This window comes from Notolepis coatsorum (genome assembly GCF_963971535.1).
Source record: "Notolepis coatsorum genome assembly, contig: SCAFFOLD_397, whole genome shotgun sequence".
Taxonomy (NCBI): Eukaryota; Metazoa; Chordata; class Actinopteri; order Aulopiformes; family Paralepididae; genus Notolepis; species Notolepis coatsorum.
In genome coordinates this window covers 22,765-50,605 of record NW_028173723.1, presented here as the reverse complement: position 1 = coordinate 50,605, position 27,841 = coordinate 22,765, and the positions used below count along the sequence as shown (strand labels likewise).

The 27,841-nt window shown below is 42.1% G+C and overlaps 1 protein-coding gene across 1 annotated transcript in view; it reads left to right on the top strand.

Annotated features, from left to right (window-relative positions):
* The window catches only part of LOC311247722 (neural-cadherin-like), a gene marked incomplete at both ends in the record, with an annotated part of 169,534 nt that overhangs the window by 125,552 nt on the left and 16,141 nt on the right, over positions 1-27,841 (top strand). Inside the window, 2 exons of the mRNA XM_084338728.1 lie at positions 6,757-6,927; positions 7,879-8,051. Of these exons, the coding sequence (XP_084194854.1) occupies positions 6,757-6,927; positions 7,879-8,051 (344 nt within the window). The remainder of the gene's footprint in view (positions 1-6,756; positions 6,928-7,878; positions 8,052-27,841) is intronic.

The following is a 27,841-nucleotide window of genomic DNA, read 5'->3' as shown; positions in this document are numbered from 1 at the left end:
TGCAGAACTCTTTTTATTTGTATTTTTTCAAGATATTTTTAAGGGCATTTCTGCTTTATTGGATAGGACCGTTAGTGACAGGAAATTGTGGGTTGAGAGAAGGACCCAGGACGTTGTGATTACACGGTATGTGGTATGGTGAGCGAATACACGGTATTATGTGGTATGGTGAGCGATTACACAGTACAGTATGTGGTATGGTGAGCGATTACACAGTACAGTATGGTATGGTGAGCCATCAGGACAGCCCAGTTTAGCAGAACTCTTAAAATGTGATCGTACCAAGGAGCAAATCCAAAATAGGAGAAATTTGGCGAATGTCACAAAATTGCTCTTAAACTGTTTGTATGCACAATTTAAGATCATTTCTGTGTGTATTGTTCTTAGACGAGGCCCAATGTCTCGTGCTAACAGTGCTAAGAAGCCATTTTCAGGATATACAAAACTCTTGTGCAGGTAAAGAAGTTAAAACTTTAATGATGCGTTATGATTTGATGATTCCATGTAGACTCAGGCAACACGCACACAATTGTGTGGAAAAAACATGTAATTTAGCAGTTGAGTCGACACTGTCCTCAATAGACATGCTTGGCTAGGCATTATAGAGAGAGAGAGAGAGAGAGAGAGAGAGAGAGAGAGAGAGAGAGAGAGAGAGAGAGAGAGAGAGAGAGAGAGAGAGAGAGAGAGAGAGAGAGAGACATAGAGAGAGAGAGACATAGAGAGAGAGAGAGAGAGAGAGAGAGAGAGAGAGAGAGAGAGAGAGAGAGAGAGAGAGAGAGAGAGAGAGAGAGAGAGAGAGAGAGAGAGAGAGAGAGAGAGAGATTGTATAATGTTGTTTGCTGTTTATGTCATAATTGTGCTTTGGCAACATTTGTGAAATTTCATGCCAATAAAGCTTTTTGAATTGAATTGAATTGAGAGAGAGAGAGAGATAGTACAGTCGATGGGACACAAGAACTCTGCCATATTCCACTGAATTAACCGCTTTCAAAGCTAAATGATGTGTGGCTACATGGTCCTCACTCAATGCACCTTAACACTTTGAGTGCCAACGACGAGATTTGTCGTTAGTTCATGCCAACCGTTGAGTGCCAGAGAGACGAGAGATCTAGTTTTTTATCGCTATTTTTTTATTATCGATTTCCATAAATTTTTCATCAATCTAGCCTCACGTTACCAGTGGGGATCTGTCTGAACTCGAACAGGGAAAATACCGCCCCCTATCGTCTCTCCGGATGGTACTGCACCCCTTTGGATTGGATTGAATGAAACGCATGGAGAAAAAAAAGTCCTGCTTCCACATTTTACTTGTCAGACAAGTAACCGGAGACGATCCAAGTAATCGCCCACCACCAGAACAGCGGAAAATGTGTGTTTCCAGTACCCAGCGTTGGATCAATAAACACGGTCGATATTTGGAATGGCGATCAGGAATTGGAATAATCTTTTTGTAGAACATCTGATTTGAGGTAAGGAATCTATTTTACCAGTCTTGGGATAATCAGAGCTATTTTCACCTATATATCAGTGTGTGCCATATGTGTGTACGTGTGTGTCTGTGTGTGTGTGCAATCAGGAAATAAGATAATGGATTTTTCAGCCCGCTTCTATAGCGTGCATAAGTACACATATACTATCGATAATCTAGCGTTTATTTGAAAACGATTAATAAATAGGCCGAAAAATTACAACGTGTTTTGTGTATTCCAGTGTATTCGAGTAAAGGGCGATTATCACAGAATCTTCTGAAATGTTCTGAAACTTTCCAAAAACGAGCGTTTTTCAAAATGGTATAAAACGGAAATTAACCGATTAAAAAACAATCCGTTTTGACGATGTTGACTGCAAACAAGTCATTGATAAGCGACGGCCATATTAGACACATAGCCATCATTTAAGATATAGTTTATGCGTTTGCAAATATGAGAGCTCTGTCATTGAAGTGGGTGGTGGCACGCAACAGGGTTCCGGGGCAACGGACCCGTGACACTCAAAGTGTTAAATGTGTCCCTTTAAAGAATAATTCCAGGTATCTTCAACCTAGTGTTAGATTCTGATCAATCAGCCGGTATCACGTCTTCTTGTGTTATCACCTCTCCATGGTCCCTCTGCGTTGTGTACTTTTAATGATCCCGACGTCTCATATACTGGCTGTAACAATCCTTATCTCTCCCCGTTAGTGCGATCCGCAAACCATAATAATTCTCCACCTTCGTAAGAATTCGACACTTCGACAACGTACTACCTTACAAGGAAAAGCGTTGTTTATTTTCATAAACAGAAGCCTCAGTTCAGATGTTAACAGAAGTCTATTCTAATGATCTTTTGGTGTGTTCAGTCTATCGTCCTTCTGCTATTCAGTCCAATGGTGGCTCAGGCCTTGTCTAGCCAGAACCCTTCTCCCGTTAGCCGAAGCTAATGATGATGTGTCATTCCCCCCCACTGGCGAGGGTGAGAGGGATGAGAGTCTCTGATGATTTCTTCCCTCCTGTGGGATTCGTTTCTTTGGTCTGATTGTCTGCCCTTTCCCAGGAACCACTGTTAGATTTATATGATTTTCGTCATAACAACGACGGCCCGCCCCTCTTCTGGTTGTCATGCGACGCGCTATCATGACAACTGCTTATAACCTTTCACACATCAAAACGTTTCATTACTGTTTCATTAAGGATGTCACCCCTCTGGGAGCTCCCGTAGCTCACAGCATATCTCGGCGCTATTTCTGCGTCGGGGAAAACCGTGCTCGTCACGGATCTGGGGGACACGAGTTCGATTCCCGGACCCGCCGTCATTTCTCAGAATGTCTTCCCCTGCTCTACATCCCATTTCAACCTGTTTCTGTCGGTCATGCTTGACCAGAAAAGCGATAAACACTAAAAAAAAAAGTAAAAAAAAAAAAAAAAAAAAAAGGATGTCACCCCTCTCCCTCGCTCTGTGCCGCTATCAGCTTGTTGATGTACTGGGGAATTCAAAACAGTCTGCTCGCTCAGTGTGGTGCTCACTAACACCCTGCTCGCTCTGAACCACCATCTATCACCGTCTGCTAAGGCAAACACATTTCTGCCCTCTCTGACCTGGCACCGTTAGATGTGGTCATCCCCCCCCAATCTATACATCACATACACATTCACTAGACACTACTATTCTGCTATCATACTGACAAATTACATCCAAAAACCTCATTGTGGTTCATGATCAACATGATATTGGTCCAAATCAATAGTTTTTTTGCCAGATGATAAATAAAATGAGGGTCTAGATCAGGGGTTGGCAATAGGCGGCCCGCGGGCCGAAATTGGCCCGCCAGCAATAATTTCCGGCCCGTCAGTTTATTTTGAGAATATGATATTTATTTTATTTTCATCATATTATTTTTATTATATGCATACTTTATGTTTTATCCATGTTGAGAGTGAATAACAGGTATAGGCAGTGAGGTGCAATGTACCATATATATAGGCTTGCTCAAAGTGAGGTGGACAGCACGTGGTGCTGAAATGGGAAACACAAGTCCATGAAATAAAAACACCAGTTCAAGCTTTATATTTATTCATGACTGACGGCACCACACATGCATGTGAACAGTAATGCAATTAAAAACAATGCAAAAACAATGCAATTAACTTTAAACAAAAAGAGTGCTTCAAGAAGCTCCTGAAATTACGGTGCTATAGGTATTTGAATTACGAGACATTCGGAAGTCCATTAGTTCCATTTCCAGTGCAGCTTCATCTAACAAGGTTAACTATCATAATCGATCGTCCCACTATATTCCTTTATCCGTAATTGATCAGTCTCCCCAGTTAGTAGCTAGATTAATATATTTAGCGGAAGTGTCAATAATCGATCGCGGGGGATTCCCCAATCTGGATGCGTCAGCCCCAGTCTCCTCCGTAGACCAGACCGTCTCATTTAACAAGACGAGGCTTGTTTGAGATTCAATAAGTATAATAATAAGTAAGACAACGGATAAGTTTAACGAATTCCATATAAATCAATAGTTTTAACATTAAACATTCAACATTAAACCGGTCCATGGCCGTCAGATAGACGGTTGCGCGCGCGTAATGTAGGATAGACCGATAGAGAGGCGCAATGGAAAAAAGACAAAGGTATAATGTTCAGTGCATGTATATGTCATTTACAGTTTATTATGCCACCTATGCAGCTCGTTTATTTTGACAGAGTTAAACATTTTTCACTATCATTATATTAAATTAGCCATTGTTTTTGGTTCTGGCCCGCCATTCAATGGCTTGGGGAAAAATTGGCCCGCCGCCAAACCTAATTGCCGACCCCTGGTCTAGATCACAAATAACTGGAATTGTCTTTTAAATCATTTAGATCAGCTGAATACTGCAATGAATGTAACATGTTTCTCATACATATTCTCAATAGCAATATGAGGTCGATGCCAGGGATGCATTAGAAAAAAGACATTTCCAATTATCATTATAGTAATTTGAATAATTATTAATGTCACGCTGCCCTTGGACAGTATAAATTAATGGATGACTGATAAGACAGCCTATATGGAGGTTAAGTGGGCCAGTACTTGAAGGGGGAAAAACAGCAATTTCTTAAAATGTATATTATTTAGGGGGTAATACAACATGCTCGAAAAAAGCTCATGCCTACGCATTCATCGAGAACGCGCTTCAAACCCTTTTGGGGAGAGCGTCATCAAAGTAATCTCGTCAGGCAGCTCGATGTTGGAAATGAATGGAGCGCGAAATTGCAGCGAAATTAAAACTGCAAATACATATTCAATAATAGGCAGAATAATGTTTTCTGGAAGAGGAAAAGCTTTTAACCTAGGGCAGGCAGGTATATCTTACATTTCTGAGTTTGTTTGTTTTCCAGCGTCCATTGATTTTGTGAGTTAGGGCATCAGTGCAGGCAGGGCTCGTTGTACTGCACGGTCGTGGCTTGATACATGTCTGCAGTTACTCTCAATGTCCATTTCCTGACTCATAATGACAACATATTGCAACCACTATCACCATTGCTACTCTCACTCAACTCCGCACAGCACCGGTAAGCGTGACTTCAGAATCCGACTTGTAAAACAAAAAGCAAACGTTGAAATTTACGAGAGCACTTGCCTGACACAGCCTCTGCGTATTCGATCACCCGGCCCTCTGCCTGAACCGCTCGCGCTTTCCAGAGAGTAAACTCACAAAATCAATGGCTACAGAAAAACCAAGAACTTACAGAAATGTTACTTATACCCGTCCTAGCTTTACAAGCGCTTTGTCTTCCAGAATATGGTAGTCAACCTGTTATTGAATCTGTATTTTAAGTATTAATCTTCCTGTTATTTCACGCTCTGTTCCGTTCCCACGTCACGCTCTCCCCAAAAGGGTTTGATGAATTCTCTATGAATGCGCAGGTGTGAGTATAGTGCTGCCTCTTCCCCCTTAACCCTTTCACTACCACACTACCAAAGGGTTAACCCTTTCACAACCACACAACAGAAGGTTAACCCTTTCACTACCACACTACATACGGTTAACCGTCTGTAGTGTGGTAGTGAAAGGTTAACCTTCTGTAGTGTGGTAGTGAAAGGTTAACCGCCTGTAGTGTGGTAGTGAAAGGTTAACCGTCTGTAGTGTGGTAATGAAAGGTTAACCGTCTGTAGTGTGGTAGTGAAAGGTTAACCTTCTGTAGTGTGGTAATGAAAGGTTAACCGTCTGTAGTGTGGTAGTGAAAGGTTAACCTTCTGTAGTGTGGTAGTGAAAGGTTAACCGTCTGTAGTGTGGTAGTGAAAGGTTAACCTTCTGTAGTGTGGTAATGAAAGGTTAACCGTCTGTAGTGTGGTAGTGAAAGGTTAACCTTCTGTAGTGTGGTAGTGAAAGGTTAACCGTCTGTAGTGTGGTAGTGAAAGGTTAACCTTCTGTAGTGTGGTAGTGAAAGGTTAACCGTCTGTAGTGTGGTAGTGAAAGGGCTAACATGTCGTACTACCCCCTAAATAATATACCTTTTCAAAAGATGGCCATTGTTCCCCTTCAAATGCTGGCCCACTTAACCTCAATCTACCTGTCCTCTATCAGTCATCCATTAATTTATACTGTTCAAGGGCAGCCTGACATTACCGTACACAAAGTGATGGTTAATCATAAACGCAGGATTGATAGGAGGACAAAAGTGTTACTCAGTAATGAAACCATAACAAATGGAGCCATTATGATACTGTGTCCTTTCAGGCTCGTGTTTCTCCTCCTAAACCACTTAATCATAACTCTTTGGAGGGAGAGAAAAAAAACAACACTTGACAGAAGACTTTGGCCATTTTCTGGATACGACGTTAATCGCTTGTTTGCCGGCTGCTTGTACCTTTTCTTCAACTGATGGGTCGGATTGATGGATGGATGAATGGATGGAAGGATGAATGGGTTGACGGATGGATGGATGAATGGATTGACGGATGGATGTATGGATGGATGTATGAATGGATGGATGACTGAATGGAAGGATGGATTGATGGATGGATGAATGGATGGAAGGATGAATGGATGAATGGATTGACGGATGGATGTATGGATGGATGTATGAATGAATGGATGAACAGATGGACGGACGGACGGATGGATGGACAGTGGACGGACAGATAGATGGATGAACAGATGGATGGACGGACGGATGGATGAACAGATGATGGGTCGGTGAGCGGTTGTGGGTTGGTATAGACGTTGATGCGCCGGTGGATGGATAGACGGGAAGATGAAAAGACATGTTGTTACCGTGTGTTTCCAGGAGTGATCGTGACCGCCAGGCGCTTTGACAGGGAGCGTCAGAGGGAGTACTCCATCACCGTGACGGCCACCGACTGGGCGGAGGAGCCGCTCATCGGCATCTGCCAGCTCAATGTTCAGATCCTGGACCAGAACGACAACAGCCCCAAGTTTGAAAGCCTGCGCTACGAGTGTGAGTGATACCAGATGAATCCCTCCTAATCCGCCTAGCGACATCATATCATGTCACGCCACGGCGAAACTAGTTCGGCGTGTCAATCGATTGTCGCATCATCTGTTTTTCGTATGACCTGTTTGAATAAAATACAAAATATAAAGGCAAGGTGTTCGCGAACCCATGAGGACTGAGCGTACCGTCTTTTAGTCGTCTCTTAGCAATTCAAGTTCAGTTCACTCTTTATTACCGAGCAGTCGGGAAATGGTGGAAATAGTTAATAATAGCACAGATGAGAATTAGTTCTGTCATTCTCAAACACAAAGTGCAGCGGGGGACATAAGCGCAGGCAGACAGTGAGCGCTACAGAGGATGGAAACGCAAACAGGCAGGCGGTATCCAGGGTAGACTAACAAGTCTCTTATGTACGGGGATTGCTCCTGTCTAATCTGTGGGGTGGACTTGTGTAACAGTCTGGAGCTAAAACAGAGTACAAACATAAATCAGTTTAAAAATCTTTTAAATTAGTATCTGGAAGAGGAAGTGTGTTGATTGGGAGTATGTGTAAGATGTAAATAAAATAATAGAAGAAATTATGTATATCATATGGTATTTATTTAGTATAATATATTATATACCGTATTATTATATTTATATGTATATTTATATACATGTATTTTTATATATATAAATGTATTGAATTGTATAGAGATACAGCATGTATACATATAATTAACAATAGAAAAATAAATAAATAAATAAAATTATATAATTTGTGATGAATAGTTAAAAAGGGGTAGGAATTTAAACTTCCTACTCCTTTTTCGAACAGGGTGAACTATGATTTGTTTATCTGTTTCTCTTTTTGTTGTATTTAATATTTTTTTTAATCTTTTGTCTATGTCAAATGAACAGATATTTGTTTTTATACTTAAACTTAAATAAAAAAGTTTCATTAATTCGTCCCAGACTTCCTGAGAGAGGACACCATGATCGGCACCAGCTTCCTGCGCGTGGCAGCTCACGACGACGACTTCGGCACCAACGCCGCCGTCACCTACTCCATGTCTCTGGAGCTGCCGGAGTACCTGAGGGTTAACCCTGTCACCGGCTGGGTCTACGTCAACCAACCCATATCACAGGTTAGTGCTTTAACCCTGTCCCTGCCACGCTACAGAGGGTTAGTGCTTTAACCCTGTCCCTGCCACGCTACAGAGGGTTAGTGCTTTAACCCTGTCCCTGCCACGCTACAGAGGGTTAGTGCTTTAACCCTGTCCCTGCCACGCTACAGAGGGTTAGTGCTTTAACCCTGTCCCTGCCACGCTACAGACGGTTAACCCCGTCACCGGCTGGGTCTACGTCAACCAGCCCATATCACAGGTTAGTGCTTTAACCCTGTCTCTGCCACGCTACAGAGGGTTAACCCTTTCACTGCCAAGCTACAGGCGGTTAACTCTTTCACTACCACGCTACATAGGGTTAACCCTGTCCCTGCCACGCTACAGAGGGTTAACCCTTTCACTACCACGCTACAGAGGGTTAACCCTGTCCCTGCAACGCTACAGAGGGTTAACCCTTTCACTGCCACGCTACAGAGGGTTAACCCTTTCACTACCACACTACATAAGGTTAACCCTTTCACTACCACACTACAGACGGTTAACCCTTTCACTACCACACTACAGACGGTTAACCCTTTCACTACAACACTACATACGGTTAACCCTTTCACTACCACACTACAGGCGGTTAACCCTTTCACTACCACACTACAAAAGGTTAACCCTTTCACTACCACGCTACAGGCGGTTAACCCTTTCACTACCACACTACAGAAGGTTAACCCTTTCACTACCACACTACAGAAGATTAACCCTGTCACTACCACATTAGAAGGTTAACCATTTCACTACCACACTACAGATGATTAACCCTTTCACTACCACACTACCGATGGTTAACCATTTCACTACCACGCTACAGAAGGTTAACCCTTTCACTACCACACCACAGAAGGTTAAGTAAGTAGGCAATATTCCTTACTTGAAAAGAACTTAAAGCGTATTGATTGTTTGTGTCCTTGGTGTGACATCACAGTAAGGGCTGTTCTGAACAGCTTGTTTAATCGCTGACGCCTTTTTCGGGTAACAACCCTGGCCAAATGACAAAGAGTAACTAGGTTATTTAACAAAAAAAGGTTATTTAGGTCCTTCACCAACAACTATTTGTTCCATGTTGCTAAGGGATGTAAGGTACCAGTTCCTATACTGTGATTAAAAGCCTCTTGTGTCACGACTCGACATATTGAACCCAATGTGCCGATTAAGGGGAATCGGCAGACAGTTCTTGTTTAAACCCAGTTTGGGTATATTTAATAATAAGAATAATCAGGTATTCAGGCATGGGTCGATACACGGGGGGAGTACTCATACAGTCCAGGGGCGTGCACGGGACAGGAGAGTCAGACAGGCAGGAGTCTTGATTGATTGATTGAAAATGTTATAAAACCTGTTAAGCTGTAAGGTCCCCCAATTGGGGGACCCTGCTGTTTTTATCATAAATCGATCAATACAGACCGTATTAGATCCCCACATGGGGTATCCTTGGAAAGCCACACTCATTGGCTACAACCCTGGCCAAAATATTTTCGAGATCGCCAAATGATTGATGGAGATAGAGCCCTGGGAGTCGGGGGTGGTAATGTGTACTTTGGCGCACGCCTCACATATCGGCATATTATATCGGCATTATCATAAAACCGCAAAAAAAAGGAAATGACTAAATCCTGATTTAACACTGCCATTGGAAAGAGGAGCCTTCTCCCTGTCCATAGATGTATGATTTGGCCATAATAAGGTCAAGGTCAAGTTCAAGGTCAAATATGGATTTATAATTTAAATGGATTATAATTTATATAATTATAATTATACCCCCAGGTCCTTAGATGTTCCTAGATACCAAGAACATGCAAATTGACCTTGTAGAAGTGGAGCAATCTAACATTTACTTAGGCATGTACCTTTAGGTAACATTTCTGAAAATAGGGCTACAGCTTAACAGATTGCAGAATGGGTACAATACAGTATGGCTCAATACACACAATTGTTAAGGGGATGCAGACCAGAGAAAGACTTTCGTCTTGTTTACATCAGGGTCCCCCATTTTCAATTCATCATGATGAGTCGATACACGGGTACAGGATAGTCAGCCAGACAGGGGTCAAAACAGGTACAGGGTAGTCAGCCAGGCAGGGATCAAATGGGTGCAGGTCCTCATACGTTCCGGGAAAAGGCAAGGAGAGTTGTCAGGCAGGCAGGGATCAGAGCACGTCTTATTGAGAGCCAGAGATCAGGGTGAAGAGCCAGGTAGGACTGCGGGGAAGGAGGACAACAAAGGGTTAGACACGGTCGGAGAACAATGGACTAGAGAACAATACGAGAGAGCAGAATAACACGACTAACTGGGAAATACGAAGTTACGATCTGGCAGCCTGATGACATCTGGGGCGGGGTTATATCACTGACGTAATTGGCCTCAATCAGCTGCTCCACTGACACCTGAGAGTGCACACCTGCACTCTACACCTGACTTAACGAGAGAGCGGGAGAGAGGGAGAGAGAGCGAGAGAGAGAGAGAGAGAGAGAGAGAGAGAGAGAGAGAGAGAGAGAGAGAGAGAGAGAGAGAGAGAGAGAGAGAGAGAGAGAGAGAGAGCGACAGAGAAAAAGCCATGTAGGAACTGTGACATCTTGTCCAATCACAATGTCTGTTTGGAACTAGTGCGTCAACTAGCCAATATCACGTGAATTTCAGATTAATTTTGAATTTCAGACCCTTGAGACGGCCCACTTGACACCCTACTTTATGAATCATTTTGTAAACAAAGATTTTCTTGGGTATTTCCAAGCATTTCCTAAAGGTTAAAAGAACATTTCTGGAAGCGCTTGAATATCTATGTTGCTACAGTATGTCGCTGTGTTGCTCTATGTTGATGTTCCATCATCCCCCAGTGTGAACTGAACTGTGTTTGCTTGGTAACCTATAGACCTGCACAGCCACATGATAGTTGTAAGACCCGCCTGGTTCCACACATATCTTGGCCTATGGTCTTTTGAAAGGATCACAGAACTCACGGCAAATGAATACGCTAAGGTGCCAGAACAAAAGAGGAAAGAACATTCTGCACACTAAGGTCCATGGAAGTGTCTTCAATGAAACAAAAGCCTAGCTTTCAGTCATAGGACCTTCATCAGGGAAAACCGTTTACCAGGGTCTTTTACCATAGGAGTTTCTCAACATAGCGGGTTTTATTCAATTTGTCTGACATTTGACGGGAGCAGAGTTGAGCATAATTAAACGAGATCTGCGTTTCTACATTTGAGAAAAAAGTTATGGGTACAAGATTGTACCTCAGGGTTTCCAGACCATTTAATCAAAAGATGTTGAGATAGTGCTCCAGCATGACTGGCGAGTATACCCCCATTTTCAAGATTGGTTTTCTCAAAGATTAAGTTACCTTCATTGGTTGTAACAGTACAATAATTAAATAATCAGTACAATAATTAAATAATCTTTACCTCCGTCAAAGATTATGAACCTACTCAATACAGTTTTGCTGTAATACTTTGAAACGAAGACTAATAATTACATAGACAATTTAAATAAATTATAACTGGTTTCCATCGCTCACTTTAATTAGGGCACAGAGAACACATGCTTGAATGCTTTATTCCTCATCAGTTCAAAGTGTCTGGCTGGTTCAGCGTAATGGTTCAATTGGCTTTTTTAATTTGGAAGATGGGAGTTCGACTCATTGCATTGAAGAGTGACTCAAACACAGTAGCCGTATGTGCAGTCCTTTTAGTAAAAGAAAAATCAACTGCCAAGACAAATGTATTGATTGTTCTAACATCCTCCAGGGTCCAATGTGTTTTTAAATCCAGAAGAGCTACAGTTCAAAGTTCTCTATAATATATATATTTAGCCAATTATAGTTTCTTAATGACTTTCAGCTGAGTAGTGGAGGGTTAGGGTACTGATGTAGTCTAGCTCAGGGGTTCCCAAAGTGGGGGTCGCGAGCCGCCGCGGGGGGGTCGCCAGATGATTTTTTTGTGATGCCAACAATTGAATTATTTGGGGGTCGCGGCCTGAAAAGTTTGGGAACTGAGCTGGTGCTGTGGAGGGTTAGGGTACTGACCACTGGGCTACAGGGTACTAGTCACAACTCACATTTATCAACAAGATAATTCACATAGGACTAGTCTCAATCCCCATGAATCAACAATATAATTATAGGACTAGTCTCAATCCCCATGAATCAACAATAGAATTATAGGACTAGTCTCAACCCCCATGAATCAACAATATAATTATAGGACTAGTCTCAATCCCCATGAATCAACAATTGAATTATAGGACTAGTCTCAATCCCCATGAATCAACAATATAATTATAGGACTAGTCTCAACCCCCATGAATCAACAATTGAATTATAAGACTAGTCTCAACCCCCATGAATCAACAATAGAATTATAGGACTAGTCCCAACCCCCATGAATCAACAATTGAATTATAGGACTAGTCTCAATCCCCATGAATCAACAATTTAATTATAGGACTAGTCTCAACCCCCATGAATCAACAATTGAATTATAGGACTAGTCTCAACCCCCATGAATCAACAATTGAATTATAGGACTAGTCCCAACCCCCATGAATCAACAATTGAATTATAAGACTAGTCTCAACCCCCATGAATCAACAATTGAATTATAAGATAGTCTCAACCCCCATGAATCAACAATAGAATTATAGGACTAGTCCCAACCCCCATGAATCAACACGATAATTCACATATGACTAGTCCCAACCTCCATGCATCAACAATAGAATTATAGGACTAGTCCCAACCCCCATGAATCAACACGATAATTCACATAGGACTAGTCCCAACCCCCATGAATCGACTCACACATGGCACATTGAATAGCCTTAATCAGCTATTGCCAAACGGAGGTATCCGTACCACTAGGGATGGATGGAAAGTTCCAGAAAGGGGTTCTAATTTGGATATCAAATGATAATGATGTAAAATGAATTAGATTTAAATTGCTTGAGATTATAGCCTATACAGTAAGCACACCTCACATATAGTACAGTACGGACTAAGATATTAACGTTACCCAGAGCAGAATAGCTTGAGATTCCTGTGACTATAATAAAGCGACTTGCTGTCTGTCTCATGCTGAAGATGGGTCTCCACGTGTCACTGCAGACGTCAACACGGGGAACATTGCAGAAACCTGTGTTTCACCAGATACAGTCAATTACCTCTCCTTTCCCTCTGAAGGGGAGATAGGCCGGTGAGTGTGGGCGAGCAGAGAGGGGCTGGCAGTTTGTTAGTAATGCAAGTCATTGGGGCCGAAACCATTTCTCTCAACCTCCTATATACTTACCTCCGCCAGTGTTATTCTCCGTCTAGGGGGATACCTAAAAGCACAACAAAAATATGGACCCTCTACTCCCAATTCCCCTAAAGCTCACCTCAAGTAAATGGCAAAAAGATGAACAATTTATTATAATGACATAAAAACGAAGATGAAAAAGGGAAGCGTAGGCTTCGGAGTGAGCCAAAGCCAGAATAACAAACAAACAAACAAACAACCTTTTAAATAATCTAACTAAACTGGGGAATAAAGCAATTATGAAAAGAAAATGCAGGGATATACACCTGACTCCTTGACTATATATCAACGTGAGATAAGAATCGAAAAACAAAAGGGAGCCCACACTTACGGCTCCCCGAACTAATGTTACAAAGTTAATAAATAAAAAAACAGGAACTGAAACAAATAGGTTGGGGTTTGGAAGGTTGAGATTGCCTCCAATGTTTGCAGGCAGGGGGGCGACTATATGGCTGTAGAGGTGATAGCCGAGCCAATCAGTGGCAGCCACCACACACACACACACACACACACACACACACACACACACACACACACACACACACACACACACACACACACACACACACACACACACACACACACACACACACACACACACACACACACACACACACACACACACACACACACACACACACACACACACACACACACACACACACACACACACACACACACACACCAGCACATGCAGGAAGGAAAGTGAACTGATGAGTAACAGAACAGAAGTACACAATATACAATATCTCAAACCTTTATGACCCAGGGTCACAACAACCAGTAAGGAGGTCTGTACGAATGCGATATCTTGAAAAATTATTTGCTGTGCACATTCCTGAGCCCAAGAGGAGGAAAGCTTTTGGTGACCCTATGACCTTTCCTCGAGTGTCACCATTAGCCTAAATGAGCGGACCCATCTGTCGTACAGTCACAGATGTTTCTGTGTAACTTCAGCACCCGAAGAGGAAGACACCTAATGATCTTTGGTGACCCCATGACCTTTCCGGTAGAACCACCATTAGGCCAAACTGACAACAAGATATCTCGGAAAGGAGTGTCAGGATTGCCATAACATTTGATTTCAATTTTGCTGACCCCATGACCTTTCCTCTTGTGCCTCCATCAGGCCAAACCTTCCAATTTTAAACAAGCGTATCTCTTGACTTGCTAGTCGTACAGAACCTCTCTCTCAACGCCAGTGAACCTAAAGAGATGATTTTGTTGATTTGTTGATTGTGGACGACAGGAGACAGCAGGGGGGCGGACATCTCCCCATTTACACAGGTGAGGCTGAGGTTGAGAGGGTCAGCAGCTTAAGTTCCTCGTGTGCACATAAGTAACCGAGGACTTCTCCTGGACACACCACACGGACACAGTGGTCAAGAACGCTCACCGGCTGCTCTATTTCCTGAGGAGAATTTGTTTGTTTGTCATGATGAACACCCAGGATCCTCATAAACCTCTATAGGTGCACCATGGAGAGCTTGTTGACGGGCTGCATCGCTGTCTGGTACGGGAACTGTTCTGCCCACAGCTGCAGATCACTACAGAGAGTAGTGGAGGCGGCACAACACATCACCGGCAACAGACTCCCGACCATCCAGGATATCTTTCATCAGCGGTGCATGCGGAAGGCACACAGCATCATCAAGGAGGACCATAGCCACCCAGCATGCAGACTGTTCTCCCTGTTACTGTCTGGCAGACGATACAGGAGCAGGGCTGCAGTACAACCAAACTCAGTTTTTACCACCAGGCCATCAGGCTTCTCAACTCGTAAAACTTAATATTCCACTTCTCATATCTGCTTACCCGATGTCTGCACAGTTTACATAAAAACATCAACTATGGCTGATTTCCTTCCCCTTAGTTTGCCCCCCTCTTCTGTTAAGCGCCTTGGGTTTCCTGAAAGGTGCTATATAAATCTAAGAAATGATTATTATTATTATTATTATTATTATTATTATTAGTATGACTGCTGCTATTGAATCTGGACTGCTACATACCCAATGTGCAATACTGTTGTATACACTTGTCACTTTTACACACAAATCCTCATTGTCGTATATGTACAGTAGTGTAGTTCTCATTCCACTCTCTCATAATCTCTTTCCACTTGTGCAATACTTTATACACGTCACTTTTAATTTGACATACAAGTTTCATATATGTATATAGTGTTTATTACTTTTTACTAGGATTTTTCTTTTTTACTTATGTTATTCCATCTTTATCTTACTTTATTTTACCTCTATATGCTCTGATGCATCTACATTTACATTTACATTTAGTCATTTAGCTGACGCTTTTATCCAAAGCGACTTACAAGTTCTGTACGACAGGTCATCAGGAAGGATACAACTCTATCAGCTGAGTAACAATATTCATCAAAGTGTTGCGTGTTACAGTGTAGGTTAGTTTATTAGGACAAGTGGGTTTATAAGGTTAGTTAGGGTTAGATTTTTTTCCTTTTTTTTCAGATAATGGTTGAAGAAGTGCGTCTTGACACAAGTATTGACATACTGTATAACATTTTATAGAATAATAGAATCTAGTGCTCTTGCTGCTGAGCTGAGCCGTTTCTCTCCACACATAACGTTGACCTTGTGTTAACATACATGAATGTTGTTAACACAACACTTTAACACTTGACAAATAAAGAAACTTGAACTTTAACTTCTGTCATCTACCAGTAAAACGTTTCATGCGACAGTCACGGCAAAGCGGGGGGGGGTTGTTTAGCCTTGGCGGAGGTCTGCCCTCTGCTGAGTGCATTCTTCTTCAGTATGGAAATGAGAAAATGTTTAGCCTCATGTTCAGCTGCTATTGCATGAAAACCTTGCAACTCCAGTAATTGTGATTGTCACGTTTTCATTCAGGTTTTACAGTATATGGTATTATTAATACATGTTATAACTATGCGGTTAGGTGGCCGAGCGGAGATTGCGTTCGTCACCAGCCCCGGAGCTGTGAGCTGGATTCGCCTGTTCGAATCCAGCTCACAGCTCCGGGGTTGTCACCAGCTTGGCTGGCCGTCTGCACTAATACAATTGGCTGTATTAGAGGGTGGGAGAAGCTGGCGGGGTGGGTCTGGGTCGTTGTAAACAGCGACTCCTACAGTTCTGTCGGGGCGCCTGCTAAGCGCGGATAGGACTCGAGGGGGATAGTGTGGTCCTCCCACACGCTACGCCCTCTCGATGAGAATCCGCGCTGCCAGGTGAAAAGAAGCGGTGATTGGCTGGACGTGTGTCGGAGGAAGCACGTGGTAGCCTCCACTCTCCCAGATGATCTGACTGTGGGGGGTAAGTGCGCAGCGACCAGGAAGGGACTGGGAATTGGCATACGACTAACATTGGGATGGGAGAAAATCGGAGGAAAATGGAGGGGGAAAAAGACCAATAAAAAAACAACAAACTTCAACAAGAACACACGTGTCATACTGTAGATATGGAACATAATGTTGGACATAGGGGAAGATGATTTTAGCACTGGCATAAAACTTTATAACACCCAGCTGGTGCATCAGAAACCACAGGAGTGTTGGATGCATTTCAGTTTTAATTGGCATGCGGACTGAACTTTATTATAGAGACTTCACCTGCAGCATAGTTTATTTATAATGTATAGATTTTTCCACGAATGTTTTGAAATGTAGAAATGTGTGATGGGGTTTCAGCTGTGACAGCTGCCCGCCATGTTCACGCAGCCGAGGGGAACCATTGGCGACAGGAAGGAGTGATGTGGTCTGACACAAAATGGCATGTCTGGGAACAGCCACTAGAAGCAGATTGGTTAAAGGGACAGACTTTTATACCAACTCGACAGATTGATTGTCGACCTAAGAATGACGCTGGCCATAAATTCTTCCATGTACGTAGATGAATGACTAATAAAATGACTAAGAGTGACCAATAAAAGATCTACCGGGCCACTCTGGCCATCAATTCTTCCATATACGTAGATGAATGACTAATAAAATTACTAAGAGGCTAAGAGTGACTAATACAAATAAAGACTAATATAAGTGCTGTAGAAGAGGATATATATATTAGCGAAAATGACAAAGTTGAAAGGTGCACTTTCACATTCTCAAATGGCATGGCTTTCCTCCCACCGATACATGGGTTTGAGGGTAGGGTGTAGGAGATTAAATAGTTTTAGAGGAAGAAACGGACGTCACCCTCATCCCAATGCACAGCAAAAACAAGGATTCTACAAGGAAAGAGCTTTGTACAGTACAAACACATAGACATTGGGTCTCATTCCCGAACATTTTTCAAAGATATATTCTGGAAGACTTATCTTGGAACCACTGAGACATAATCTATGACAAGTACACTCTGAGTCCTGAACGTGCTGGTAATATGTCTTAAGTGGCTGAAACGGTCGCAGAAATGATATGATCTGATATCTGCTTGGAGAATGGCATTCTGTCGTAAACTCCAAAGCTCGTTCCCGTTCAGCTCATTTGCATACAAAACACCGCCTCCATAGCTCCTTATAAGGCAACTGGTGACGCAGCTGTGTGAAATGGAATGGAGGAAGTGCTTTGCGAGCCGCGTGATTACGAAACCTAGCGTCAGTCAGTGCCAATCAGAGAGCGTCTCAGAGAAATGCGGCTAGGTTTCGTAATCACGCTTGCGCCCATCAAAACTAGATTAGATTAATGTATTGGCATCATATACAGCTCGCGGTACACACCTGCCGCAGCACGCGAACACACACAGACACACACACACACACACGCGCGCAGTACTGTATATGAATGAATGAATGACATATAATATATATAGCCTACGGCGGGCGTAATGAATGAACGCAGTATGGCTTATTATTCCACAATTAAGCCTATAGGCTACTGTTCATTCGTAGGCGCACACAAGACTTGTTATGGAATATTAATGCAGTCTATTTCCACCGATTAGCTTTAGTTCTTATTTATTTATCCACTGTCATTTCAGTGTTGGTGTATAGGCTATATAGTGTATTTCAATATAAGTTTAATTGATTAATGATATATTCGAAGGAATGCAGGTTTATAGCTATATCAACCCCCTCCAATGTACAGTAAATGACCAAGTATGGTTTTGTCAATATTCCAATGTACAGTTTTGCTTGTACAGTGTAAGTCTATCCCCCACCCACCCCTACCCAACCTCCTCCGACAGTTTCTACGTCAAATGTACTCTCTTTTCTGGACTCTTTTTGTATCACAAACAGTACTGTATTTGCAAATCTGGTATGTCATAAATGTATAGAGATGTAGCAGTACTGTCTATCTGTGTCATTTGTGTCATATATGTTATGATGAATTGAAAATGGGGGACCCTGATGTAAACAAGACGAAATTCTTTCTCTGGTCTGCATCCCCTTATGTAATTGAGCTGTACTGTATACTGTACCCATTCTGCAATCTGTTAATAAAGTTTTCAATCAATCAATCAAACAAAGGTCTGTCCCATTGTATACCAATCAATGGGATACATTGCATGTTGACCTGCATTCTTTCAAATGTATATAATTAATCATTAAAACAGATGTATAACAAATAAGAAATACAAATTCCACAGAAGGCATTAAATTATTATTATTTTCAATCATTTCACAATAATTGCATAATTGTGTTTGAATATCTGAGTAATTATTTGTCCAAAATAGCTGGTTCAGATATGGTTAATCCAGCTTCCCTGTGATCAGATGAATCCATATTATTTATTTTTCCGACATCAAATTCGTAATTTCTTATTGTACAAATATTGTCATATTTATTTTAATTATGATTAAGTAATTAATTCCAAGGAGGCCTGTAGCGTTGATGTGAAGGAATCACTATGAGAACACAGTCTGTCAAGTTGTAATAAAGTTTTAAATTAGTCAATCAATCATGAGATTTGATCGTGGGCTGAGAGCATATTAATTTTAAGTGTGCTCCTCAGCACTCTTAGATCTGCTCTCAAATAAGATCTCAGGAAAATTTGAGGACTCCCACTCCCAGCCCTAATATGTCTTAAATAGGCCAAAGACGAAATATTTTGTCGTAACTTCGTTCGAGAATGAGACCCATTATCTGTACGGCCGAATCACCTTCTACCAAGTGAGCCTAACGTTGGTTTGTGAGTGAGTGAGCGAGCAAAAACCTCAGTATATGAGGTGTTTTTGCGTACAAATTGATGAGCATCATTGCAAAAGTAAGGCTGGTTTTTATTTTTTGTAGATAGGAGGTTTTCACCTGACAGAAGCGTACTCGCTTCCAGTATGTCAACATTGTGCAAAGTGCTTTTGGAATTGACTTTTAAAGGATCCCCCTTGAAGTACATCCCTTGATGATAGACCTCAAGATGGGCCTCCTCAAAACCTGATGAAAATGTTAAATTATGTGGAAGACATGAACACAAGCTATAGCATCACAGCATCGCTTTGGAGGAATCTACTGAGGAATCTGAGTATCGAAACGACCGTATTTAAATAACCTTTCTGGAGCATTTCTTAACTTAACTATCATTGCTCTGCAGGTTTACGCTGGTGGTGAATTGGGCGTTGTGTTTCAACCCCAGCCTTTCTGTGTGTATTTTACGTGCACTCGCCGTGTTCGTGTGGGTTTCCTCCAGGCACTCCGGTTTCCTCCCACACCATAAAAAGACATGAATGAATGAATGAATTAAAATGGACACCACAGCTACATTGGACCAGGCACAGTGGACAGACCAGATGTGTTGTTTGTGTGTTTATAGCACGAGTGCTAGTTTTCAACACCAGTCCATTGAGGCTTTTCTAAAAGATAGAATAAAATGAACAGTATAATACAGAATTAAAATCACAAATCAGAACAAATAGTTACCAGAACAAGAGTCCATGATCAAAACAACAAAACCAGTCCACGTCTACACATGCTTTGAATTCAGCCATACTTTGAGTCCTCTGTTGAAGACGTTGGCATTGGACTCCAGTTTTAAGCCAGTAGGCAGAGAGTTCCATAAGTTTGCCCCTTTAACACTTTCAGCGCCAATCACGTTATCTCGCCAACGGTTGAGCGCCAAAACCAGAGAAAAGTCAGGTTTTCGATTGTTTTCTCTTTTATTCAATTTTAATATTCGATACAGTCTCACGGACCTCGGTGTATCATTGGGACTCATTCTGAGACCTCGAGAATGCAATGCTGGCCGAATCCTGCTAGGTGGCAGTATCGCCTACCCTTTGAAACCTTACTGTGTGTTACATGCACATACCGCTCCATGACTCAGCTTCCAGGAATTAGCCCGGATCACTCTGAAACTATACAATATTCACCACGGGATAACATGCAAACGTATACATGAAACATTTTTGGACGAAAGATAGTGACTGTCAAATGAGCCATAGTATTGTCTCCATAGCTATAATATAGAATATAGATAGGGCGGCTACGTGGCGTAGTGGGCAAGGCGCTCGCCACGAAATCTGGAGACGCTGGGCTTGCCTGTTCGAGCCCAGCGCTCCACATTTGCTTTCAGTTTAGCTGGTCGTCCGTACTAATACACATTGGCCGTATTAGGGGGTGGGAAACTGATGGGTGTGGATCGGGCGTTGTGGACAGCGACTCCTACAGGTCGGTTGGTGCGCCTGCGCAGTAGAATCAGGAAGTGTCGGGGGCAGCGTGAGCCTCCCACGCGTTACTCCTCGCCACTGAGAGATCGAGCTGCGCAGGTGAAAAGATGCGACTGCTGTTACCTCAAGTACCGGAGGGGACTTGTGCTATGTATGACTTAGTCCACATTGCAGCCGGCTTGTGGGAGGCAAGAAACAGCGTTCGTGACAGGGGAGGGTTGAATTGGATGATACGAAATTGGGATGGGAGAAAAATATAGAAAATGGGAGAAAAAGTGGATAAAAAAAATATAGATATATAGAATATAGATATAGCTCTGCAAACATTGTGACGCACTGTGAAAATGCATATCTTTTAACACATTGGTTGCCAGCAGGGGGTGCGCGATTTATCGCTTGAGTGCCACCACTCACCACATTATGGCTATGTGTCTAATACGCCCGTCGCTTATCAATGACTTGCTTGCAGTCAACATATATGAAACAGATTGTTTTTTCATCAGTACATTTCCGTTTTATACCGTTTTGAATACGAGTATAGTTTTGGAGATTTCTAGGGGGAAAAAAAGATTCTGCGATAATAGCTCTTTAGTGGAATACACACAACACGTTGTCATTTTCTGGCTGATTTATGAATCGTTTTCAAATAAATGCTAGATTATCGATAGTATATGTGTACTTATGCGGGCTGAAAAATCGATTATCTATGTCCTGCCTGGCGCTAACGTTACGCACACACACATACACACATAGGAGACACGTTGTGAACGCTGTGAAAAAAAACTCTGATTAACCCAATACTGGTAAAATAAAGTCCTTACCTCACATCAGATGTTCTGCAAAAAGATTAATAATATCTTCGACATAATCGATGCGTCTTCCAGTGCCCTCAGTGGATGCAATAGTCTCAGGTTACATGCCTCAGAAGTAAAATGTGGAGCCCGGAGTTTTTTTTTCTGATGCATTCCAATCGACTCCATTCCAATGGGTGCAATACCATTTTCTGTGTTAAAGCGTCGCTCATTGACCACAGAGATGGGGATACACGCTGGCGCTGAATGAGTTAACGGAGAAGGCAGACTGTCCAAACGAACTCTTGCACATGGGAACAGTACTGGAAGCTTGTGTGTTTAATAATATGGTTTGCGAGGTTTGAGGCTGTGAATAACAACACCAGCCTACAAACCACTGCAATTGAGGGGGGGCCACTGCCAATGGAGACTCAGTGTTCAGGATAACAGAACATGAGGTGAGGAGGACCTTTAAGAAAGTGAATATCAGGAAGGCAGCAGGACCGGAAGGTATCCCCGGCCGCGTCCTAAAAGTCTGTGCCGACCAACTGGCCCCGGTATTCACTGACATATTTAACCTGTCCTTAGAACAGGCTGTCATCCCCACCTGTCTGACGAAGTCCACCATTATCCATGTACCCAAAAAATCCAAGCCTGCTTGCCTCAACGACTACCGCCCTGTAGCTCTCACCTCCATAGCCATGAAGTGCTTTGAGAAGCTAGTGAAGGGCTACATCTGTTCCTCCCTCCCCATCAACCTGGACCCCCTGCAATTTGCATACCGCCCCAACAGGTCCACGGAGGACGCCATAGCCCATGTGCTGCACACAGCAGCATCACACCTGGACAAGAGGCAGGGGAACTATGTGAGAATGCTATTCATCAACTACAGCTCAGCATTCAATACCATAGTCCCCTCCAAACTCATAGCCAAGCTCAGGGACCTGGGCTTGAACTATGACCTCTGCCAGTGGGTCTTGGACTTCCTGACGGGCAGACCCCAGGTGGTGAGAGCAGGCAACTGCACCTCCTCATCCATCACTCTCAACATAGGGGCCCTCCAGGGCTGTGTTCTGAGTCCCCTCCTCTACTCCCTGTACACACATGACTGTGTGGCACAGCGGAACAACAACACAATCATCAAATTTGCTGACGACACAGTAGTGGTGGGCCTGATCTCTGCAAACGACGAGAGGGCCTACCTGGAAGAGGTAAAGGTTCTAGCGGGATGGTGTCAAGAGAACACCCTCTCCCTGAACATCAGCAAAACAAAAGAGATGATTGCTGACTTTAGGAGGTCGGGGGTCAGGGACTACAGCCCCCTCAGCATCGACGGGGCACCGGTTGAGAGAGTGAACAGTTTTAAGTACCTCGGAGTCCACATATCCGAGGACTTGACATGGACCACACACATTGACAGTGTTATCAAGAAGGCACGACAACGCCTCTACTTCCTTAGGCGCCTAAGGAAGTTCAAAGTGAGCCAGAAGATCCTCAAGAACTTCTACTCATGCACAATAGAGAGCATCCTGACTGGGAATATCACCTCCTGGTTTGGGAATAGCACGGCATAAGACCGTAGCAGGCTACAGAGAGTGGCCCATTCAGCCGAACGCACAATTGGAGGGGGGCTTCCCACTCTCCAAGACATTTACAACAAGCGCTGCATGGGTAAGGCTAAGAGAATAATCAAAGACCCCAGCCACCCAAACAACTGCCTCTTTGAACTGCTGCGGTCAGGCAAGCGATACCGGAGTCTCATGGCAAGCACAGAGAGACTCAGAAGGAGCTTCTACCTCCAGGCCATCAGGATGCTCAATGAACAATGAACAATAACAGACCATCAAATACACCCACAACACACACATCCACACGCACACACTCACTTTAAATAAACAACACACTGTAGCACCCACTTTACCCACTTTTAAACACTAACACACTTTATATTTATTGCCATCAATCTCATGCACCTCATTGCACCACACCACCACAAGGTGGCACCACAAGCTAAGCTATACCTCACCATTCTACACTGTACTGTATAGAAGCTGACTGTATAGACTGTACAGAAGTATAGACTGTACATATACTGTATGTATATTGAATTTTTTTGTTTTGTTTACGTACTTGACTTTCTATTTTATACTTATATTAAACTATTTTATACTATCTTGTTATTTTATCTAGCACACTCTCAGGAGCAAAACAGAAAGAAGCCTTTCATGCAAAAGTATTCTGTATTTCTGTATGACAACTAATAAAGAAATTTGAAACTAATAATAATAAATTGTATTTGTATTGCACTTTTCGTTCACTAGGATCCCAAAGTGCTACAGGGTTAAAACATAGTTAAAAGAATAAAATAATTATTAATAATAATAAAATAAAATACAGAATAAAAATTAAATTTAAATAGAACATAGTTAAAAACATAGTATTAACAGAAAATTTAAGACAACAGCACAAGAAAAATTAAAGGGGAACTATCTTATAAATGGCCTTTTTCAGTGTTTAGCATTGTTTCCTGGCTATGTGGACTTATATTAATAGGATCTATGTCTCTAATTCTCATATTGGCGCATTCTTCCAATTCTCCTCTCACAATATTCACTGAACTGAGTCATCTGAAAATGTGCATATCTGTGATGTCAGAGATTTCTCAGCTGCATAATAATGTGGCAGTTGGTGTGGCAGTTGGCACCAGGCCACACAGTGGTTGGAACCCAGCCTCAAAACGGCTTAAGATCTTGAGGTAGAAAAATGCTGTTTTTGAGTACTTGATTAGAAATACAAAACAATGAATTTTTTGGGAAAAAAAACGTACAGAGGTGTTCCATAGACTCACAGGAATTGTGTAAAAGTGCCCAAATAGTGAAAGAAATAGTAAAATAGTTCCCCTTTAAATGACAAGAAAAAAAGAAAAAGCTAGCAATCAAAGGCCTTTTGAAATAGATAGGGTTTCAGGCCTGCTTTAAAAGAGGCCAGGCTCTGTGGTGCCCTCAGCTGGATGGGGAGGCTGTCCCACAGGCATGGTGCAGCCGAGCAGAAGGCTCGGTCACCCATGTTGCAGAGCCGGGTACTGGGGACCCGAAGGAGCAGGCTACCTGCAGATCTGAGGGTACGGGTGGAGGATTGTGGAGTGATGAGTTCCTGTAGGTAGAGGGGTGTACAGTATGTCCGTTTATGCAGTTATGGGTGAGCAGCAGGATTTTGTAGTTGATCCGGGATGAGACGGGGAGCCAATGTAGTGAGTGGAGGATGGGGGTTATGTGCTCGTGTTTACGGACCCTCATCAGGATCCTGCTATAGCTCCAACGTCCAGAAAATAAAGATGAGACATGATTGTGCAAACATTTAAAATCTAGTCTAATATTACAGAAAATTACAACATTTTCAAACGTGAAAAGATTGTGCTTACTCAACATGCGTGCTCGGTATATACTCCTGCCATTGTCCTTGACCAAGGTACTGGTACACAGTAAATTTCGCAGAGTAAATTTTACTCAAACTGAGTAACTGAGTACATTTTACTCAAACTGAGTACATTTTACTCAAACTGAATTTTTTACTCAAATTTACTGTGTATCAGAAGTGGAATTGGTCCAGGGGGGGCTGGACTGTGGCCGCCCACTGCTCCTCGAGAGTTAGGATGGGTTAAACAGGTATGCAAGGAGGACAGCTGCTGGAGACTGAAAAAGAGAAAGATGGAGTTGTGCGGGCATGTTCTGAGAGGATCCAGCGGGGAGATGTTCAAGAAGGTGGTGATGGGGAAGGTGGATGGAAAGAGAGGAAGTGGAAGACCAAGAAGAGGCTTGGTAGACGACGTCTGTGATTGGAGCGTAGTGAGAGGCGGAGTCACAGAGTTGAAGAGAACAAGTGGGGACAGAATGAGTTGGAGAGTGATAGGCAACCTTCGGAACAAAGAAGCCACCTGATGATGATGAAACACAGAGGATCCAATCCTGGTATATGTACATGTACTTGGAATGGAACACGCCAACATTATGGGAAATGTGCTTACCGTCGTCCTTTAATATACCGAATACATTATATCTCATTTTCCCTTGGGTTTTACACATACGTACTATGTTATATCCTGGTACCAGGCGCTGTTACTTTCACCTTGTGTTTCCCAGACACAAGCACTCAGTCAGATGTAAAACCTGTTCAACTCAAACCGAATACTGCAGCTCAGAACGGCAAAGCTATTATCGCAAAAAATAAATCACGCTTCATATGGATTTATTTCAATAGGGTTTACATTATTTATTTTTTACCGATTATCAGTTCAGTTGAAATGAACAATAAAGAGCGACATCAGTATTACGTTACATTCACTTGTAGATCAATCATGTCAAACCTGTTTCAGTCCAATACAAATTGTGTGGTTTAACAGCATTTGTAATTCTGATCATTCATTCAGTACTCTGCCCCGGGTTCAGTGCATAAAACTAACTGGAATAAGATAAACTATGCGTTTGTCTTAACAGTGAGTTGATGTACTGTGTTATTATAGTGTTGGCTCATATGATACCCTGCACATTGCAACATTGTTTATTGCTCAGTGTCAGAATCCGTGGGGGAAAAACTCTGATTTGCACATTTGACATTATTTCCCAAGTTCAAACCCCAGCGGAATATCCGACTTCAAAGTGTCGGCTGAACTCGGCGGCCCACAGCAACAGAGGAAGACCGCAGAGGAAGATCACAGGCGAGCATCGAGCAGGATAATTTGGTCTCTCGAAAGTTGAGAGACGTTGCCTCTTCTTATCTAAGCCGTTCCGTTAATAAGTCATTAGGCCTTATCTTTTATTTAGTAAATGTTTTGGCCAAAACTGAAGCTGTTGGAAAATACTATGTGTTTATAATACCATTATGTAACACTTTGAGATTAGCTTTTTAAAATTAAAATGACAAATTATTATTATTATTATTATTATTATTATTATTATTATTATTATTATTATTATTATTATTATTATTATTATTATTATTATTATTATTATTATTATTATTAATCGAATCTAATAATATTATCATACCTTACAGGGAACACAAAGTCTATGGCAGCAACATGTAGGGTGACCAAATCCATATGATCCAAATGCAGGACAGCGTGTCGATTTTGCGGGACATTTGTTGAAATTGCGGGACAGTAATGAATATGTATACAATAATCATGTTTACATAATGTATTCATTTTGATCAAAATATAAGCATTTAATGTATTAAAAACACAATAGTGTTGTGTCTTAATTGCTTATTATACTCATGATCACTGTATAGAAGAATACCATGCAATCCAACATGCTGTTAAATTACCTACCGACTCCTAGAGGTTATATGGCTATAGAGTTAAGATACATGTACCCTGTGATCTCTCTTGTAATGTGATACTGAAGTGCATACATGTATTACATTGTCTACAAATTACAATGGTAGTGGCTTCCTTGATTCTAAACCTGTGCAGAACACTACAAACATTTCATTTTTTTATCATATATACATTTCATTTTTTTAAACTTTAAGGTTAAATGTAAATAGTTATATACAGGATGACTATATAATAACATGAGCATTAGTAGGCCTGTGTTATGGCCTCTAGAGTGTTATCCTCTAAGTGAAATACATATATACAAATGAAAACAGCAGTGAACAACAGGAAACAACTATTGTCGGGACAAAACCTCATAACTCCATTTTTTGAATTTTTTTTTTATTATATAAATCAACTCCGTAGATCATCCTCCATATGTGTGTGTGGGTTTTACAAAGTTTAAACAATGGGAAAGCATTAAACCGATCATCTGTCTAAACCTCCTAACTCTATTCACCCTCAAATCTGTGTTAGTTTTTTTCATCTGCTGAAAAGTTGGGTTTTTGGAGTTATGAGGTTTTGTCCCGACAATATATCCTATGGGGAACAATAGGCTATAGGCTAAGCAAATGGCTGTAACACACCCTTCACATTGCACGATTTGCGCCTCGAATATAGAAATGTGCCTCGGAAAGTTTCAGCACCAGCACCATAGTGCCTAGTGCTTGAGGAATTTATATTTATTACTGGACCGTGCAGCTTCCAGTAGAGCC